Here is a 21,480-nt window from a genome sequence, read left to right on the forward strand (position 1 = left end):
CGCACATTCACAACTGTGAAAATATTTTGACAACTGAAAAGTTATGGTAGTTTACGGATAAGAGTAAAATTTATTTTGTGGTTAAACAAAGCAGACAATTAGAAGTACATGTAGATGCCATTTGAAAAATTAAAAAGTGTAAATTTAATAACATAAATACCATAGATCAATTATCAATATGATAATATCCTGGTCCGATGACATTTTGAGAATTTAATTTGTGACATTTAGTTTCCACACATTATAATATAGGGGTTTTAGATTTTAATGAAAAGTTCAAGAGGGGAAGATGATATATTAAAGACTATTAACTTGTGAACTTCCTGAAACCATTTAGAAGGTCAATGAAAATATAATGGTCTGTACTGTAGCATATAAATGTTTTTCATACTATATTTCATAAATAAGTTAAGTTACAAATAAGCTAGCTTTGTTTTGTATCAGAAATTTGAATTAATAAAAAATTTTTTTAAATTGTCTTATGTAAGTTTATAGTGTTAAACAATGTAAATGGTTTAACATATTCTCCAAATCTTCCTTTATGGAAATTAGTGGTTTGTAAATAGATTGTTTGATTTTTAATTAAAACCATATTTTTCTGATGTACATGGTAGACTAAGTTTGAATTATCATATTGATTATGGGAGGTAACAGTCAAACATACATATTACTAAAAAATATTAGTATGATTAGTCACACAGTCTTTTGGAAATATTTTGGTTTGCAAATTGATTCTTTATAAAACTGAACCCAAACTGAACTTGAAAACCCCAGACTAACTGATCAGAGTTTATCAGCTATTATCAAAATATTAGTCAAGGTAATTAACTAAACTTGATTTTCAGTAATTAGTCAACTGATGTACAAGTTACTAACCCTCTTACATTCAATATACGCAATAAAACACTCATCCTGTGTTATGCATCAGTCGCTAAATATTGAAAGAGTAATGAACATATTCTTTGGTAATCAGTGCATTTTTCTTTCCAATATAGCTTCTAATTTAGATGATAACAGTCATCCAATTAATAGTATGTCTTGATTTTAGAAGGAAAATGTTCTTTTATTATGCATGGCACATTGGAATTAAGAGAATTTGTTTAGAAATTATCAGTTGTATCTTTAAAGCTGAACTCCGATTACAAAACTACAGAAATAATTAAATTTGAAAAAAATTAATGCCCATAATATTCGCCATACGCCATACTTGTTTTCAAGTTGTAGAACAATCATGACGATTGTAAGGCATACAAAAACAGAGGCAGGCCACGCCCACATCCAGTTCACTACTTGCCTTCAAAATGGTGTCTGGTTGGTTTAAATCGGGCAAAATTGACTGAGCTATGTCTGTTTGAAGCTGCCCGAGCAAGGGGAGTAAGTTTTGAGAAAAAGCAAGTTAAAGATGTTGGTATGTTCCAAAACAAAATCACATAGCAACCATGCTGTTTATTTGCTATTTTGTCGTTTAATATTTTATTCTACATGTATAGTCTTTCAGGGGTGATGAAGACGAAAATCATTGTAAAAGTTTGATCTTAGATTTGTTATATAGAAAAAAAATGTTTATATATTTTTTCTCGCCAACTTACAAAACATCAACATCATGCGGCATATTCACATTTCCTATGATAGTGTTATAATTTAGAACATGTGAGAATAGTCAATACATTAGTAATCTATGTTTTGTATATTATAAATTTAGTGAAAATAACTTCAGTTAATCTCGTCAATTAATTAGCACCTTAGTGCCAGTGATCAGGGGATTAAGTTTGTTGATTGGGTAATCAAGTTTAGTTTTAAAGAAGTGTCACATGACTGAATTAAAATAAGGTTTTACATGTACAATAGGTCTATTGTTATTTTCAAGTATGGTAACAGTATCAAATTAAGAATCTCTGATCGAATGATAGACATTTCAATTTCATTTGTAAAAAATGATTACGTTCACTTTCGTGCATTTTGGCGGCGGTGTAATGACACAAATAATAGCAGACTCATTGTTCTCATTTTTCCGACCCATGGTGATAATAGAATTTAACACAAAAATATCCAATTATGCATGCTTGTATACTTTGCATGGCATATGAAGCGACAGTAAATGTGATTCGGCTATCAGTAAAATTCTCTTTGAAGAGAAAATTATTAGATTAATTATTCGGAATAATGATTTGTCGACAGCCTTATCATTGGTAATTATCAATCAACTATTTATTAATCCGTGGCAGTTGATTAGTATTACTCAATGACACGATCCGCTTGATGATTAATTTACAATGGCAGTATTCCGACACATGGGTTTGGTTAACACTCAATGGCAATATAGACACGATCAGAATTTTAAGTTCTTTTTCTGCTATTTCTCAGAGGGAGTCGAAAGTACCCCCAAAATATTATCTCCCAAATCAAATTACTATCGCCAGCTTAAGCCTCAAGACAGCCATGATACCTCAATGCTTTGCACCGGGTGTCTTGGCCAATCAGCAAACGAATTGTGTGGACTGCATAGCAACAAGCAGCTTTTGTTTATGTTTGTAGGGTTTTTAAAACTTGTTTGTATTCGTTCAAAATGAGTTCATCCGCAATACAACGATGCCAAGTATTATGTGAGAGCATTGACCGGTCGTCCTGCAGTGACCATAGAATAATGACTAATTTCGCTGAGATTTTAAGAAAAAAGACAGGTGCATGAATTCGGTTCTCTTACAAAACATCTAAATAAAGGTGTTTTAAAATAATTTATTGCTATTTTGATCTTTTGGGTGGATAGATAGTATATTTATAGACTCATTTTTGTGAAAATCTAAATTTCGATCAAAATTTACACTCGTTTTGTCTGTATCTCATTTTTAGACTTTGCATATTCCGACTCATTTTGCCAGCACAGGTCTTTCTCGAGACCATTTAACATCTTAATATACTGATATCCAGTACACACATGTCTTTGAAATTATCATATGAGTCCAATATTTCCATCACATTTTATAAATAATGGTTGAAAATAATGGTACATCAACGGTTGAAGTCGCATCTGTATTATTACTTTTTTCACTTCTAAGACTTATAGTGGATGCTGTGTGTTGAACATGGTGTTATATGACAGTTTGTCTAATATTACTGGATGTTATTTTAAATAATTTATTTGATAGTATCAACTAGTGGTCATTATGTTGTCTGATATCTGCCCACATCTTAACCTAATAACCTTATTCTGCTCTTCCTCTAACCCCCATTGAATATTCATGCCTTTTTATGTAGAAAGTTTCCAGAAATGATAAATGTCCCATCGTTGGTGAAATGTTTTGCTTTTATATCTGTTAATGAGTCAAACATCAAAATTATATGTCTATATTATTTCAAAATATTGTCTAATTTTTATAAATCCCCCATTGAATATTCATGCCTTTTTATGTAGAAAGTTTACAGAAATGATAAATGTCCCATTGTTTGTGAAATGTTTTGCTTTTATATCTGTTAATGAGTCAAACATCAAAATTATATAGAGGATATTTGTCGTTTTAGAGTGAATAACATATTTTATTTCATTGAGAAGCAAGAAAACTTATATTTTCACGAATGCGTAGCATGAGTGAAAATATAAACGTTTTCTTGCTTAAAGATGAAATAAAATATGTTATTCACGACAAAACGACAAATGTTCTATTTATTTTATGATTTTACAATCAATTTAAGGTAAAAACAACATGGACTACTGCTAGCCAGTGGAATAACACTTTTATTTCACTGATAAAACGTGGTATTCCACTACTGATCATAAAATAAATGTCTATATTATTTCAAAATATTGTCTAATTTTTATAAATCTTGCATTGCTGTTGTCCACATGTGTCTGTTCCATATGAACTCAATTTCTTGAGAACAATCCCTTAAATGACTGAAAATAAATTACAAAACTTTTCAAATTGAGAACTTGATTAGATTATGACTTAAGCTCAAGAAGGAGTTTTGGATATAGTCTTTAGTATAGTCCTTGCACTATTGACGGCTAGTTTCACCACATAGTAATGTAGAGAAGACAAAATATCGAATTCTGACATTTTTGTCTTCAGATTGTGTGTGAGTAGACCAAATAATATTTGGAATAGGTATTTACATATATAACTGATATACCTGTGTGTTACAATAATTCTATTTTATCCTAGTCTACCTGATATACCTGACATATTTACCTCTTGCTTGTGTTTATCTAAAAGTGATTCATTGTTGTAGAACTGGATTATTTTGGGCCAAAAAAATAAGTTAAAGTCTAAAATTATCTTGACAGTTGTTAAAAAATGTTGTCAGAAATACTCTGTGATATCTTACATGCTGCATTTAATAGCTTGATGGTAAATAGAGATATGAGAAGTTAGTTTTTTCATGTGGGAACTCATCTTTCATAGAGCATCATAACCTGAGCAGTTCCAAAACAGTGTGGCCCCCAAGGCACTTCCGCACATACTGTTCACCTGATAACATAATATTAGAATTATGTAATTTCATGAATAGTTTGAGAATTGGATCTTTCATAGAGCATCATAACCTGAGCAGTTCCAAAACAGTGTGGCCCCCAAGGCACTTCCGCACATACTGTTCACCTGATAACATAATATTAGAATTATGTAATTTCATGAATAGTTTGAGAATTGGCATATTGTGTTGAAGTTTCTATATCCAGATAAGAATATGGATAGAATTGGAATTGAATTATTTGGCTGTATATTTTTGGAATTAAGGAAAAGAAAAGATTTTTTTTAAAGCTATAGTTGCATGGTTAAAGTAGTTGACTATGTACCATGATCTGATCCCACTATACCATTTAGGGGAAGATCAGAAAAAGTAAATTAATCACAAAGTTCCAAGGAAGGCAATTAATGAATTTTAATCAGGGCTACAATTTCTGCAATGATTTTCTTGTTGTTCAAGCTATATTCCTGCATTGATTCTCTTGTCGTGTAACTTTAATTATCCCCAGCCTTTCGAAGAAAGCAGGGGACTAATAAAATGGGTTTGTGTGTGTGTCTGTCTTTCGATCCCACTTTTTGGGACACAATAATTCTCCTAATTGAGCTAGAATGCTCAAACTTGGTGTAATTGTTTATTTATTAGTTTAAGGCCTTGATGGAGATCGAAGATGAGCATTTTCTGCTTAGGGTAAGCAGAGATAAGCAACTTGATTGGTTGATGCTTTGGGACATGATAACTTTAGTTCTAATTAAGTGAGAGTGATGAAACTTGGTGTATAGTTTCATTATATCATTACCTTGACTAAGTTCGATAATGAGCATTTTCTGTTCAGGGTAACTCTCTTTCTAATTGAGGTAGAATGTTCAAACTTGGCGTAGGTGTTTGTTAGGTGAATGCCTTGATGGAGTACGAAGATGAACATTTTCTGCTTAGAGTAAGAAGAGATAAGAAATTTGATTGGTTGATGCTTTGGGACACGATAACTTTAGTTCTAATTAAGTGAGAGTAAGGACACTTGGTGTATAGTTTTATAAGCAGAGCGATAAGCAATTTGATTGGTCGAGACTTTGGAACACAATAGCTCTCTTTCTAATTGAGGTAGAATGTTCAAACTTGGTGTAGTTCGATGATAAACATTGTCTGCTTAATACTGTAAGCAGAGCTAAGCAATCTGATTGGTTAATGCTTTGGGGCAGGATATCTTTGGTTATAATTGAAAGTGATGAAACACCAAGTATAGATTCATTATATCATTACCTTGACTAAGCTCAATGTTGAGAATTTTCGGCTTAAGCTAAGGAGCGATAAGCAATTTGATTGGTCAAGACTTTGGAACGTAACAACTCTGCTTTTTATTGAGATAGAATGTTTAAACTTGATGTAGATGTTCATTAGGTGAATGACTTGACTGAGTTCAATGACTAACATTTCGAGCTAAAGCTAAGCTGAGCTAAGCAATTTCATTGGTCGATGCTTTGGGACAAGATAACTTTGATTCTATCTGATAGAGAGTGATAAAAATAAGTTTGATTGCTTGATAATTTTGAAAAAAAATAAATCTGCGATTAATTAATGTGTCATCTATTTATTTTGGGATTTCGGCAGGGGACATCAGCCTCACTGATGGCTTGTTGGAGTTACATTCCTACAATGATTTTCTTGTCATTTAATTTTAATCGTAGCTATGTTTGTACAATGATTTTAAACGAAGCTATGTAGCAACCATATTTGATTCTCTTGTCATTTAATTTTAATTGAAGCCACATTTCAACAATGATTCTCTTGTCTTTTAATTTTAATTGGAACTACATTTCAACAATGATTCTCTTGTTATTAAAATTTTAATTGGAACTACATTTCAACAATGATTCTCTTGTCATTTTAAATTAATGTCTTAAGTGATTAACTGCTGCTTAAACAGTGCATGAGAACAAGCAGTAATTTATAGTGAGCCTAGAAAGTAGGAACCCACCATCTTCATGTTTCTGCTTGACTGAAATACTAAATACCTGGGAGATCTGATAGTAGAAAATAGTTGTAACTACTTTGTGTTTGTTTGTTCCCCACAACAAAAAAATAACATGATTGTTCACATAAGATGGGTGATAAGCGGTTGATAATATCTTATTATGGAGAATTTAAATATCATGCTTGTCCTACCTGTTTAACAAACAATGCCTCTGTTTTGCACTTATCATAGGAATATAAAAGTAGGTGTTTGAAATTTACGCTAGGTTTTGTTGATTGATGGTGAGATTTTTGACTGACACAACATTTTCTTTGGCATCAGCAAAGATCGGTGTTTATCTTATAGTAAGGAATGAAAAATAAACACAATATGGTAGTTGTATCTATTTACTGATATAGAAAATAATATCCCTTCTTCAGATAGATACTTTTATTATTTGTATAGCCTTGGTTCCACCACAGTTCTATCTTGTAGGGGAGCTGTGTTGGTTCAGTGAGTAAGGTGCTGACTCACTAACCATGTTTACTCCCAGTGTTGGCCAACAAAGTCCCTTGGGATTTTCCAGCATAGTTTCCTCTTGTCAGTCATTCAAGTGGGACGGAAAACTGAGGTCCCATGCACACAATGCTGTACACATGAGCCTGTGACAGTTGAAATTCGAAATAAGAGTAGGCAATAACGGCACTGTACGGGCTAAGTTTCTCTCATGCCCATCTTCATTAGCCCAGTCTGTGCACAATTGTAGGTCTTTAAATGTCATTCCATCTTGCAGCATTCATAATGTGAAGGACTTTTAAAACAAAAGTAAAATACAGGAGTGTATCCTCTCATTTGAATTAATGTCATGGGACTAAATGTCAGCATACAGAAATAAACAAAAGTTGAAAACCGTAGGCATACCTTTCCGTGTGCATGTCACCCATGAAGCAGTAATAGTTGATTTTTATCAGACAAATAAAAGCCAATTGTTGTTGATCCATTTCAGTATAAAAAATACAAAGGATGGATTCAACAAAATTCAGCAACATCCACATGTTCAATGTCTTTGTGAGAATTTATTCCTGAGATTGAAGCTGTGTTATCTAAGTAAATTCCACATAATTAATCATGTTACAGTCCATAGATCTTGTCAAATGCAGAAATAGTTTAATTTGTCGTGTATTCCCCTGTGAAACCCAATAACAAAGTCAGTTGTCAATATCATGTATGAGTTATTGTACGTAATCATGTGATGCTCGACAATGTCACAGAAGACGGTTTAAGAAATGAATTGCTTCTATTGAATGCTACATTTTTGGAAAGCTTGTCAAATTGTTTAGTTTATTAGATACTGGTTTCTACTTGATAATTTTACCTTACATTTATTTACAGTTAATTTCATGGTATATTTTGAATTTTACTGAATCCGGGCAATATAATTGCAAGCATATTACCAAGTTATTAGTACATGATGTTGGTTGTATAATGAAATAAAGAAATCAAAGTAGGATTATTTCATTTGCTGATATATAGGTTGTTTATTTCTACAACAAAATTAGTTTACCCGATTTTGAAGGAGATTGTCCATCTGTATATTAATTGTAACAAAAGATGACAAATACTTGGAGCAATGATTAGAAAAATATTAGGGTCAGTACAACTACCACAGTTTTAAGGAAGGGGCAAAGATGTACCGAGGTTGACACCTGAATAATGAGAAAGTGCTGTAGCGTTAATTTAAGAGGCATGAGTTCCAGAGCCAGCACACCACCATCCTGAAACATGCTGATCATTTTCAGCAGATAAGATCCACTAGAGATTGGACAGCAATGCTTGACAACTCTTTGATAAATCCGACACGGTTCAGGCAGGTGACCCTACTTTTTGTCATTTGCATGAAAGGGATCGAAACCACTTGATGCAGTGACAGTCCTTAATTGCAAATATTAGACCACTCACCTATGACCAGGCATGATGACCAGTCAGTTTTAGATAGTATTTAATGTGTCGTGGTTAATATCAATCAGGGTAGAAGCTAATTAATTAAGTATTTAATCCATTATTGTTTATTTATGTTAATGTATCTAGTGAAATACTGTATAGTATGTTTTGATGTCAACACTTGGGTTTCGCCATTCATAGTTATAATATAAAAAGGCTAAGGTACATCAATAGGCAAGTCACCCGACTTAGTAGCAGCTATGTTGGTCATCCACTGTGCTGGAAGTGTACATTGTATGTATTGAATTATTGTCATTTGTAAAATAAAGTTCCAGTAATTAAAAGACTGAAGAACCATTCCAGACTTATTAACTATTGAAGAACGTAGCAGTTATATCCCAGCCTCGATCCTCTCACTGCTCCTTAACCCATCCACCACTGAAAGTATTTGATGTGATTTATAAATTGTACTATTGTATTGTGTTAAGTAGAATACCATAGGGTGGGAGAGAAGAGTTTAGTATCTATGTATAGAAACAGGTGTTACTGCGTCTGATAGTAACTAATACACACGCTCAACTACTAACAATGAGCTCCAGAAATACCACTTGATGTTTTTTACACCTGATCTGATACCTTAACAGTGTGGGGGATCACATTGTGTTATACTACCACTTCCTACTCTTTTATTCTACATCAGATAACAGAAACAGTTTACACCTAGACTCTGGCATTAATTACTCTCCACATCTTGCTTCAAAGCTCTGGAACATGTCTTTATCAGTTCCAGGAATTCCAATAATTTACAGGAAAAAAGGTGAAATCTTGTTGAGGTGAAATTGCAGTCTGTACAGCCAACAGATAGACATACAGCACTAGTTTTTCACATCACCTTGTAAATAGTTTCAACTCATGAACTTTTCACAAGTGTCTGATGACTATTTGAACTTGATTCCTGGGCTATATACTGTATAAAATGAGTTAAACATATTGTCAGTATAACTGATTATGATATAATGGTTACATGTTCATGCTTAACTACCTAACCATAGGATAAATTTTGTATGTGAAAATATGGACCAGACTCAGAAGTTCACTTAGAAGTAGCACTTTTGTTATATCTTGATATGTCTAATGAATATGATAATATAATAACGCAACCCAAGCAGAACTAATGGAGCTTCCATGCTTTTAATAGGTGTATTTTGTTAGTTTTTAATTACATGTTTTTGAAATTCAGGCTTCGTAGTTTTTGTTTACATGTGCAGAATGTTTCTGAAATATTTGGGATTCCTGCTGTTTACTTCATAAATTATCATTAAAATATAATGCTTGCAGTTGACATAGAGGTTCGCCTTTGTTTAAAAGTCCCGAGAGGCTTTTCAACTTCAGTTCATTTAGAAATGTTGTGATAGGAATTCTTGCTTTGATAGGCTGATCTGTACTGTTACATCTTCCATAGTAACCTGTTGAGAAATCTAGGAATGTCATCAAGATGGTTGTGGTTGGCAATAAGCTTGGCATTTGAAAGATGTATATCTTGAATGGTTTATAATGCAATGAACTTTTTTTTCACAAGCTAAATCAAGCTTATGGCACTGTTTACAATAATTCAGAAAATCTTCAGATATCCTATCATATGCATGCATTAATGGCACTGAACCAAGTATTATTATTGGCATTACTGATACTAATTTTTGTTAATGAATACTACAAATTTCCATCCTCCTTAATCCACAAGATCACTTTAGCCATTATAGAAACATAAAGAGTTAATTGAATGATACAGATAATATGATAATGAAAACAGAATTGAGACTGAGATTAATATAATTATAGACCTACCACCTTCTTTCTTGAACATTATATTCAATGTAAATTAAATGTAATCTAATTTAGTAGATATGTAACATAAATAGATTAAAAGTGCAGTTTAAAGATTACATTAATTTTACATGCAACATCTTTTATTAACTTATTGATTTTGTCAAGAAGCTGCAGCTATAAACCTTAAATATACCACTATCAAATATTATGTTTTTAGTAATGAAATTTATTATAAAATTCTTTCTCATAATATATACCATAAAATGCATACTCATATAAGTATTATGAAATAATTTCTTGTACAATTACCATAAAATATATTTTTAATAATAAAATATACTCTCGTATGATTATAAAATATGGCTTTAATTGTCAAGACAAGAATTCTTCGAGGGCCAACTTAAGTACAGTACACGAGAAACAATGTAAAGACTTACTAAACAGAGCATTGGACCTACATCAAAGTTAAAAAACTAGGGCAACATCTCTTTAAAACTATAGCCTCATTCTGTCAATATACCTTACAGTTGAACATGAAAAAGGTGTGAAACACATCTACTTCAGACTACTATTCAACCATCCCATATTATATATTACGAGTGTGAAACTGAATACAAAATAGAGGGTGTGTCCATAGAAAAATTAGTGTCAAAACACACTTATATTTTACCATTTTCATCCTAATGATTTTCTTTGGGGTGTGTAAAAAAAAGGATAACTGTTAGAGGAATTTAATACAATGGTAGGGACTTTACAATGAATGATGAAGTTATTGTTCAGTTCATTGCCTTTGACTCATGTTTATGATTAAAAAAACATTAGTAAAGATTTGTTAAATATTTTTCAATAAGGTGGATAACATTTAAATTGTGTTAAATCATAAAGGTACTGCCCTTTTCTGTGAGCTTAACATCTAATTCAATTTGTTTCTTAGAGGCAAAATTATCTGTATCAAAAGGTAAAATATCATCCATTATTTGCATCCCTTATAGAATTGTCTTCAGATGCATGGGCAGCTGATGTATCTTTTTATGCGCCTCTGGGTCTGTGTATTTGTGTCATTTCTGCAGAAACACAGTAGTTTACTACCATGATCAATTGTTTTAATATGCACTACTCACAAAAGTTCAGGAACAGAGCAATCAAAAATGGAGATGTCTTAGATATAGTTTAAGGGGAAAAAATGGTTTATTATGTGTGAAATCTTTGTCCTACTAGTCCTATGGAACTATCTAAAGCTCAATGATAATTTTTTCAAAGTTTGCAAACTTTGTTTCTGTTTGGTATTGATGATAAGTCCTAATTCTAGTGGCTGAATAAACATAGTGTATACTTTCTGAAGTTATGGTGATGAGTGCATAGAATTTCTTAAATGCATTATGTTAAACAAATCTAACGACACTATATTTATTTGAAACTTGGACTTTTTTGCACATATTTTAATGTTTTGATGTATACTTTATCTTGTAAAATCTGTGATTTCCTGTAGATTGAGAGACAACCATATTGGTGAAAGATTGGAGATCCACAGTGTACCACATGCCCCCCCCCCACCCCAATACTTATATGGTCAAAAAGCAAGAGATATTCAGCAAAGCCAGATACACAAATTGTTTGTGCTTTTCAGTTTTGACCATCAAAGTACACCAAAAGGCCCTAACAACATGTTTTTTTCACAATTTGCATAGTATTTGGTTACAGGGCAATTCCCCACTAGTATCTTCATGTGTGTCTTCCCACTAAAATCATATATGTTGTCTGGATTAAAATCAAGTCTATCAAGATTATAGTAGGATTACAATTTAAATCCAGCTCATCTGATTTATTTTCCTCTTGTGGTAACAAGTTAAGTGTCTTGAAGATTTTAAGGGGTTATTTGATCTGAACAAATAAATTGACAAGGTAGGCCTATATAAGATTGTCCTTGAATTATTAATTTATTGCAGTCTCATACTGTATCTCCTTGCAGTTAAGGGAAACAAACTTGGAAGATACACCCGCACATGTTGACCAGCAACCTTACACCAGCATTCTTTTAAACTGTGTTACCTACATTGAGTGCATAACAATACAGTTTGTTGTCAAATTAGAATTTTTATCTCAGAAAGTGCCATGTTCACATTGACAAATTATTAAGTGAAGATAAGTCTGCTTGTAGTTAAAACAGCAGATGTATTACTGGTTTTTCATGTGACTTGTCTAAGATCTGTTCTTAATATAAAAGTTGCACTTGAGAATAACAATGAGATACAGATAGGTAGTAGAACTTGAACACACCTCAGCATAATTCTTTGAGAAAAAAGAAGGTACGGTATTTAAAATTTAGGGGAACAAACCAAATAAATTAAACCTAATATGGTTGCCTCTTTGTATATAAGTAGGACGTTGAACCCCATTTCATTTAATTTCATTTCATTTCTATGTATATATTGTATGTTATCTTATAAGGAAGGATCTTGTTCAATACATGTCAAATATAAATACCATTAAAACAATTTATAAAGCTGTCCTAATGAATATATAAATAGTGTTAGTCTATACTGAGGCATTAATTCAAGAGGGCAGGAGTACTGATCATTCTCTGCCAAACTGTGGACCAATTCTGACTCTGCTTCATAATTGACTTTTCATTTTTACCCCTTGTGGCTAAGATTAACAATAGAGTAAAGTTGTTATGTCCTCCAAATCACATTTCAGCTGCAATATATCTTGCCAACATTTTCAGTCAAATCAGTGGTGCCTTTTCATTGCATCTCTATATGTTATTACTGCCATTTGTTAGTTTCAAAACACAGTGTTAATGGATATAATTAAAAGAATTTTAGACATTTGGTCAATGTTATGATATTATCTGGTGCTTGAACAGCAAACTAAAACACAACACAAGTTTATAATTATTGGCTATTAAAATACCAGTCATGCATATACCTCCAATCTAAAACAATTACTTTTAACTTGAATTTCTTTAAAATCTGTCTCCAATTATTCTCTGCTTCAAAATATCCATTAGCTCGTGAGCATTAGCCTCAAGAAAGCATTTTTCACTTGGCACCCAACCCTAATTTTGTCACCTTTACATACCGATGTCATCCATGTCAAAACTTCATCTTAAGTGATTCTGTCTAGAAAATGCCATTCACCTGGAAATGAAATGTTTTTTTGTTGTAGGTGAATTTGAAAACAATGTTTGGTGACAATCAAAATGTGACTACAGCTTTCCCTTTGTGTCAAGAAATAATTAATGTTTTGAAGAAGAAGAATTTTATTGTTTTTTGAGAGAAAATTAATTAAATTAGTCCCAAGATAAATGGATCCAGATTTTGTTTCCATGGCTAATTTTGAGATCTTTTTAAGGTAAAACAGATGTAGGTACTGCATTGTAAGATTATAATGCAGTATAAACAGACCAATTTGAAATTGCACTGCATCATTTACATGAACCTAATGCAAACTATTTCTGTCGCATCTAACTGTCCATGGATCCAATGTGATTGATGTGTTGTGTTGAGAGCAACTTGCCAAACTTATTTATTGTTACAGTAAATGTCTAAATAGTTTGGAAAATTAAGACATTAAACCACATAAATAGTTGGAAATCTGATGTCTGCAATTTCATAGATTTTTTGCAAAGAGTCTGTTTCATAACTCTATATTTTTACATATCTTTGGAACTTTACAGATGATAGTCATAAATTATGTTCACTTGCTGAGGTAAATGGGTAGAGAACCGTACATATAAAAATGAGGTCATGGTTTTGATAGTTTGTGTCTGTATTCCATGCAAAATATTATACAATCCACCTGTGTTTGATATCTATCCCTGAAACTTATATTAAACTACATGTTGAGCTATAATGTGAATGAAAGGGTAGATTTCCTTCCTGTATTATCTTGTGGGTGTTTCGATACTGATAAATACAGATAAACTAGCAGTTTTTATCCTCTTATGTTGAAATTATATTGTATAAAAATAAGCACAACTCCGGGATAGACCTCGCATATCACAAACTTCCATTAAGTCTTTTATGTTTTGTTTTTATTTAATAAGATTGGTGAAGGTATATTATTGATTGCTTTAGGCCATATTTCTATTGTGGTACCTTTAGATCCATCTTTTTATGTTTGGTTTATTTCTTTCAAAAACAAAAGAAGAGAAAATGGGTCAGTTGAATCGTTTTTCCATTGCAGGGTGCAACTTATTTTCTTAGAATTCTTAAAATTTGACATTTGCAGAATTGAGGAACTTCAAACAAAAGTTTGGCTCCAGCAGTCTTTAGGTTGCACAAAAATAAAATGGGTAGCAGAAGAAATTACCATTAGAAGTAAAGTCATAATAGGCAGTATTTGTCGAAACCTGTTAAAGATTCTAGTGTGTTACTTTACAGGTAGAAGTTTATCTTGACATCAGAAGAAGAATTTCCGGCAATGTGAAGACTTTACCCGCTAACATATTCAGTTTCACTTTTTTGTTAGATCTTATGGTTTATGCTGCAATTGTTTGAGAGCGTTGCCTTCTTTCTATTTATTTCATTAAGCTAATGTTACAAGGTTTCTATAAGGTACCATTACCTTCGTTTCTGCTTCTGTCCAAAGAAAACATATGTTATTCTAATGATGAACTGATAGAATCCAATACAACTGGTTCTATTTCATGTGCCTAACATATGCTTTTCTTTGAAAATTAGCCAATGTTAGCACTGGATATAAACTATCTACTTACCAATTGTATATAACCTAATATAATTTCATTACTTAAAGCATGTAAACAAAATCATTGTTGATAGGAGATGATTAAGAGAAAATGTATTAAAGGAGGCAAGTCATTAACTCAATATCATCCACAGTCTTCAACATTGCAAACAGGACTTGTTGGTCAATTTAAATCAACATTGATGTAATTATTTTACTGTGAAAAGATGGGCTTCTGATATCCAATATGAAAATTTTAAAATTGGCTCATGAATCGTGTGCCAAAATGCTTTCGCTTGGCATATGTAATAAAGTGAGGCTAAACATACCCCACAGGCGAATACTACCAGTGTAGACTGGAATAACCAGACAGCAAAGATTGCCATTCAATTTGGACTCAGCGCGTATTTCACCGAACTTAACTGATTAGAAATTACAGTAAAAACAGAAACAATTAAATGTAAATCAGTTTGTATACATTCATATTACATTATTATATGCATTACGACCCATTTGTGTCCATTTCTAGGTGTCAAAGAATAGGGATATAGCTCCTTCAATGTTATAGAGCTAGAATTGATGTTCCCCTAGAGAAAAACGATAATATTATTCTCATTTACTAAACTAAATGTCTATTACATTGTAGTATTCAGAATGTGGATTGATTGATGTTGACATGGTTAAAACAGGAACAAAGAACAATATATTATGTCTACCTATCTATTCCTCAGTCCTGAATTTCCATTGCAAAAGAATGTGTAGGCCGAAAAGACACACAACAACCATTTAGTCTATAATATGAACACGTAAAAACAAAAAAAAAGATAAAATTGTTTTAGAATAATAAAAAAATATGTAACCAAGAGTTTACTAAGAAGGGTATTTGCCATCGATTCTGTAAATTTGATATCTTATATATACTTCTTGAATATTAGGTTTTTAACAGGTAGCATCACGCATTGTTTAAGGGCCACTTGACTGAAGTTATATGTGATTTTAAATTGTTATTTTTTAATCATCAAGGGATTATATTTGTTTTTGTATTGGAATATATTTATTTTGATTACAATGACATTGGCTGCATTAATTATGTAGGAAACCATAATATTTGTCAATCTGTTTCCTCAAATATATTTTTTTTAGCTCTTGGAATATAACTCGGTGGTTGAAATGTCAGTTCAGACATTGTTTATGATTGAATTAATACATCAAGTATTATGTCACATGGTCTCTATCCACAGGGATTGAAAGCTGATAGGCTGTCATGTGGATTAATGTAAGAGAATAAAAACCAGTCTCTGGTACATATGTATACCCTTGGGTTTCTACCGTATAATATGATAGTCTGTCTTTACCACGCCCTCATGGTATGGTAAGCCATCTGAGGCTATGTAATGAGCAAACATTTTGTCATGGTAATCGACTATATTTCTGTTGTTTGACCGAAAGTTCAACAAATCTGCGAAATTGGAAATGGCAATTGAAAGCATATGTCATTAATACTATGATTCCTGTATAGTATTGAAATTTTCTTGTACCAGGATAATCGTACATTACTTCATTTTTATGCTTGAAAAAAAAAATGATGTTTTAGTATATAATTCTGTAACCTTGACGTCAACTAGACTTTCTCTTTTATGAATAATTCAAACATGAAAAACTGTACATAACTAATAAGTTTATGATTTGCATATGTAGTGAACAAGTTTTTTGTATTCCACTGTTTCCACAATAGCTTTGTGTAAAATTATTTTAAGAACAATAGACTTAATATCTTAAGGGAGAATTTTACTTTGTGTAAAGACAACTTTAAGACAGGGTGTATTTGAATAATACAAGAAGTTGAAATGAAAAGTTATCAACAAAATGACAGCTACAGAACCTACTCAAGCCGAATTGGATTTTGGAAAAAATATATTTGTCATAATAATTCTCCTATCAATGAACAATTTTAATCTCAAAATATTTTTTTAGACATAATTTATCTCAAGTTGTATTCTCTTACAGAAAAGGAATTTGTGCAATTTGAACATATCCTTATGTGAAAAATAAAACATGAATTACATCAAATGTAGCTAAGGGCACCATTTATATATTTTCAGAATCGTGGACGAGGTTTAGATATGAATGTGTCACATGCATGGAGTATGGGTTATACTGGTAAAGGAGTAGTTGTAACAATATTAGATGATGGTATTGAAAAAGATCATCCAGATCTCAAAAATAATTATGTAAGTACAAAGTCTAGATTTAAATCAAAGGATACATAAATAAATACATTAAATTACATTCTCTTTAGGTTTATAATGGCACAACCATGACAAATCATTACATACATTTCAAAAGACAAAAATATTTAAAGATTGTTTTTATATGTCCAGACATATATTGTCATTGCATATGTCCATCTGTCCGTCCACAATTTGTTTGTGGACACTCTGCAGGTCACAATTTTTATTTGATTTGACGAAACTTGAAAGATAGATTTATCTCCCAAAGATCTTGGTTCCTTTCGATATTGGCATGTATCAGATCATAACTTTATGGGTTATGGCCCCTGATTGTACGAAAAATCACTTTCTTAGCTTGTGGACACTCTATCTAGAGGTCACAAGTTTTATCCGATTTTGATGAAACTTGAAATATATGTTTATAACCCTACGATCTTGGTTCCCTTCGATAATCAAGCCTATCGGACCATAACTTCTTGGATTATGGCCCCTAATTGAACGGAAAATCATGTCTTAAGTGTGTGGCCCCTCTAGAGGTCACAATTTTTATCCGATTTAAAAAACATTTAAATATATCACCGTTACACCATTATAATTGTTGAGTTCGAATTTAAATATATTACTGTTACACCATTCTGATGGTTGAGTTTGAATTTCGTGAAAATCAGACCAAAACTGCCTTTCAAAATGGCCTCTCTCTGTACACATACTGTTAAAGTATGCAATATCAAGGTTGTGGACCATCAAGAGGTCACAATTTTTATCCAATTTTGATGAATCTTAAAACATGTGTTTTTTCCCAAAGATCTCTGTTCCTTTTGATATTTGCACATAACAACCATAACTTCCTGGATTATGGCCCCTGTTTGTACAAAAAAATCCCGATTTCAGTTTGTTTTTTTATCTGTTTTTAAAAATCATTTAAATATATCATTGTTAGACCCTAATGATAATTGAGTTCGAATTTCCTAAAAATCAGACAGTAACTGCCCGTCAAAATGGTCACTCCTTGAACGCAAATTGTGTAAAAGTATGTAATATTGATGCTGATTGTACGAAAAATCACATTTTTAGCTCGTGGATCCTCTAGAGGACACAATTTTTATCAGACTTTAAAAACCGTCTCAACATATCACCGTTCTACCAAACTGCCCTACAAAATGGCCGCTCCTTGTACGCAAATTGTGTACAAGTATGTAATACGAAGGTTGTGGACCCTCTAGAGGTCACAAGTTTTGTGGAATTTTGCTGAAACTTAAAATATGTCTTCATATCTTACATATTTCAGTCCCTTTCGATATTCGTGCATTTCAGACCATAACTTCTTGGATTATGGCCCCTGATTGTATGAAAAATCACATGGTTTTTTTTAGCTTGTTCTCTATCCACATCTTGCAAAATGTGTTACCGCTGGTTTAATATGTAATTTAGCACATTCAAGTATTAACAGTTCTACTTAAATAAAGTCCTATGATCTGGCTTGTACAAAAAAGATAGTTCAGTAATTATTACTATATTTGTACATACAGATGGTGCTGTAAAATCATTGGAAACCAGTGTAAAATGGCATTACTGTAAATAGAATTGGTTGATTTGAATAATTCTGAGACCTATGTTATGTTTAACTAAAGAACTTTTATTGTGTGGTATAAAACTCTAAATTGATCGAACCTTTATTTTGTTATATTTTGGGGCTTTAATTACCCAAAATTGCTTTGAGAAGCAAGATGGTCTCTTGTAGAAACTGAAGAAAAAATGATTTGTGTTAGTGGAATACTGATAGGGTTGTTGTTGTGCATACATAATTGGAAACAATAAAATATGATATATGCCATGACTATATTGATTATTATTCTGTATGTTCAACTTGATAAGCCTTAAAGTTATGTTCATATTTCTAGTGGGAATAACAGCAATTTGTTCTGTCTTAACTCAAGTCTATCTCATTTATTATGAGGTATCTCAAATTCTCTGAACAGAAACAGAATAAATATAGAGTGGAATATTTCTCCCTGGGTATTAATTTATTGATTTTACAATGTCCATTTATGCAAGGAATCCATACATCAACTTAAATACATTCATTATCGAAATTCAATAATGTCAAAGTAACATTGAAAATTTGGCATGTTTAAAATAAGGAGGATATAGATTAAAGATTTTCATTTTTGGCCCTTATTACACATCACGTTCATCTATTTATATGATCTCTTATCAGTAAAGCCAATTTTTTCTTCTGTGAAATATGAATGTATTAGAAGAGGTTTGATCAAGATTACATAAACTTGGTTCAACTATTTTCATGATTCTTGAAATACTAAGATTAATTTTCAGAACAAATCATTATTTCAAGTGTGTTATTACTGGCAGACAAACTAGTACAGAGACAAAAGATATTTAACACTAGAGCTAAATTATGTAGTCATCAGAAAATTGTTGATAAATGTTACATGTCTGTGTCTTCTATCATCATAATCTATTTCACTAACTTATATTTCCATATTATAGTAGTGAGGGTTGTGTAACATATGTCAGATTATGCTTACTCTTTTCGAAAGTACAGATAGTACTCTACCATGGCAACATTAGTAACTAAGGTGTGTGGCCCTGGTGAAATCCACAAATCCATACTGCTACACTATTTTTGTCTTTATCGTATTTATGGATATGTGGGGTGTAACTGCCCTTTAGAATTAAAGCTACTTTATCTTAAACATTCTCATTGCCCATATTTAAAAAAAAAAAGAAATGACAGATAGTTTAATTATCTGGTCATTGTCTGAATTATTATCATTCTAAATCAAATCAGCTATTTTCTCAGTGATTAACGTCTTAATTGTTGCTAGGAATGATCAGAGTGGTATTTATCTGGAAAACAATAAACTATATCTTTTATTGGGTAGTAAAACTATCAAGTAGAAGGTGTAGAGTAGAAAAAGTAAGGTCAGTACAAAGTTTTAGATTCTTGGCTATAAGTAGTTCTGCCAGTAGAACTATATGTATCTTCTGAATTCACAATTAGAATTATGTAGAGCACTATTATTTATGGACTATGATAGTAAAATTTGTACTATCTGAATATCTAATTTGTTAGAGGAAACTAATTTAGGAAATAATATAATTATCATTTCTGTATGAATTATGAACTTCTTTACATTATTGGTCCATCTCTCCATTGGATATCCCCATTGGTGTTAAAACATATTTTTTTTTACAAAGATTGTATGCTGAAATAGTTCTTGATGACAGATGGAGTTTCACATTTTTAAAAACGTAGATTATATTATAAAGGTCTGTGTGTTTAGAGGTGGTAATATATTAAGTTAATTTCTAGCAGATGGTCTGTATTTGTATAAACCATTTATGATGGTACCATGTGACTAAAAGGACATAGTTTTTCTGGACTTATCAAGGTAAAACCACTTGTAATACCACACTAGCAGGAAACTCAGGAACTTAACATAGTCTTTACTCTTTGGAACCTTTATAAACTATAATACTTTCAAAAGAAAAAAATAGAAGACCAATGGATGTTGTTTATATTTATAGTGGTTGTGCTCTAAAATGTATATTGTTCGATTTCCTGAATGGTCTCTTTACTAGGACATATCAGGGTTAGTAAATGTCAACTTATGGAAGAATATAGTAATTGTGGGGAACTTTCTTGTATATTTATGGCAACAATCATGGTATACCAACTGCTACCTTGTAGTTAAAGGGGATGGTCTATCAGCTTCTACATTTTAACAAAAGAACCTATTCAGATCAATATATTTATTTTTAAGTCAAAACTAACTGGTCTTTTCTACTCGCTCCAATTTAAAATAAATAGTTCTGGATCTGCCATTGACTTCATGAATGCAGTATGTAATTTAGCGTGGCATGTAAAATGGTTTTAAAAGTTGATTCATACAGCGGACATTGTTATCTATCTATTGTTAGAATATAGAAATGGGTGGACCATCTTATTTGAATTTGGTGACAGATATGTGTACCCTGTTTTACAGTTTATGGTCTTGACAATTGTATCATCAAGTACACACTTTGATAAAGAGAGGTAGATTTAAGACATAATAGTTCAGTTAAATATCTTTTGTTCAAAGCCATTCGCATGACTATATAAGTACCATAAGAGTAAAAAAGTTAATACATTTCAGGATATTGCCAACAACTTTGTTGTTTAATAGTCTTGTGGTTAGGGATATGAAAATCTTGGCCAATATATTGGGATGTTATAATGTTGAATTATGTAAGAGATAGAGCTAATATGTTTCAGGTGTAAGAGACCATCCCTTCAAGGTGTTGACCCTTTCTAATAACTTCCACCTGTATTGGTTTATTTTAGAAGCAAACACACAATGACAATATCACTACTGTGGA

General features: G+C 31.8%; 1 protein-coding gene across 6 annotated transcripts in view; it reads left to right on the forward strand.

Moving 5' to 3' along the window:
* Positions 1-21,480, forward strand: part of LOC126818904 (furin-1) — a 102,964-nt gene that overhangs the window by 36,905 nt on the left and 44,579 nt on the right. For all 6 annotated transcript variants that reach the window (XM_050546558.2, XM_050546552.2, XM_050546553.2 and 3 more), the window contains exon 4: positions 16,972-17,100. In XM_050546558.2, the coding sequence (XP_050402515.1) occupies positions 16,972-17,100 (129 nt within the window). The remainder of the gene's footprint in view (positions 1-16,971; positions 17,101-21,480) is intronic.

The sequence above is a fragment of the Patella vulgata genome, chromosome 4 (assembly GCF_932274485.2).
Source record: "Patella vulgata chromosome 4, xgPatVulg1.2, whole genome shotgun sequence".
NCBI lineage: Eukaryota > Metazoa > Mollusca > Gastropoda > Patellidae > Patella > Patella vulgata.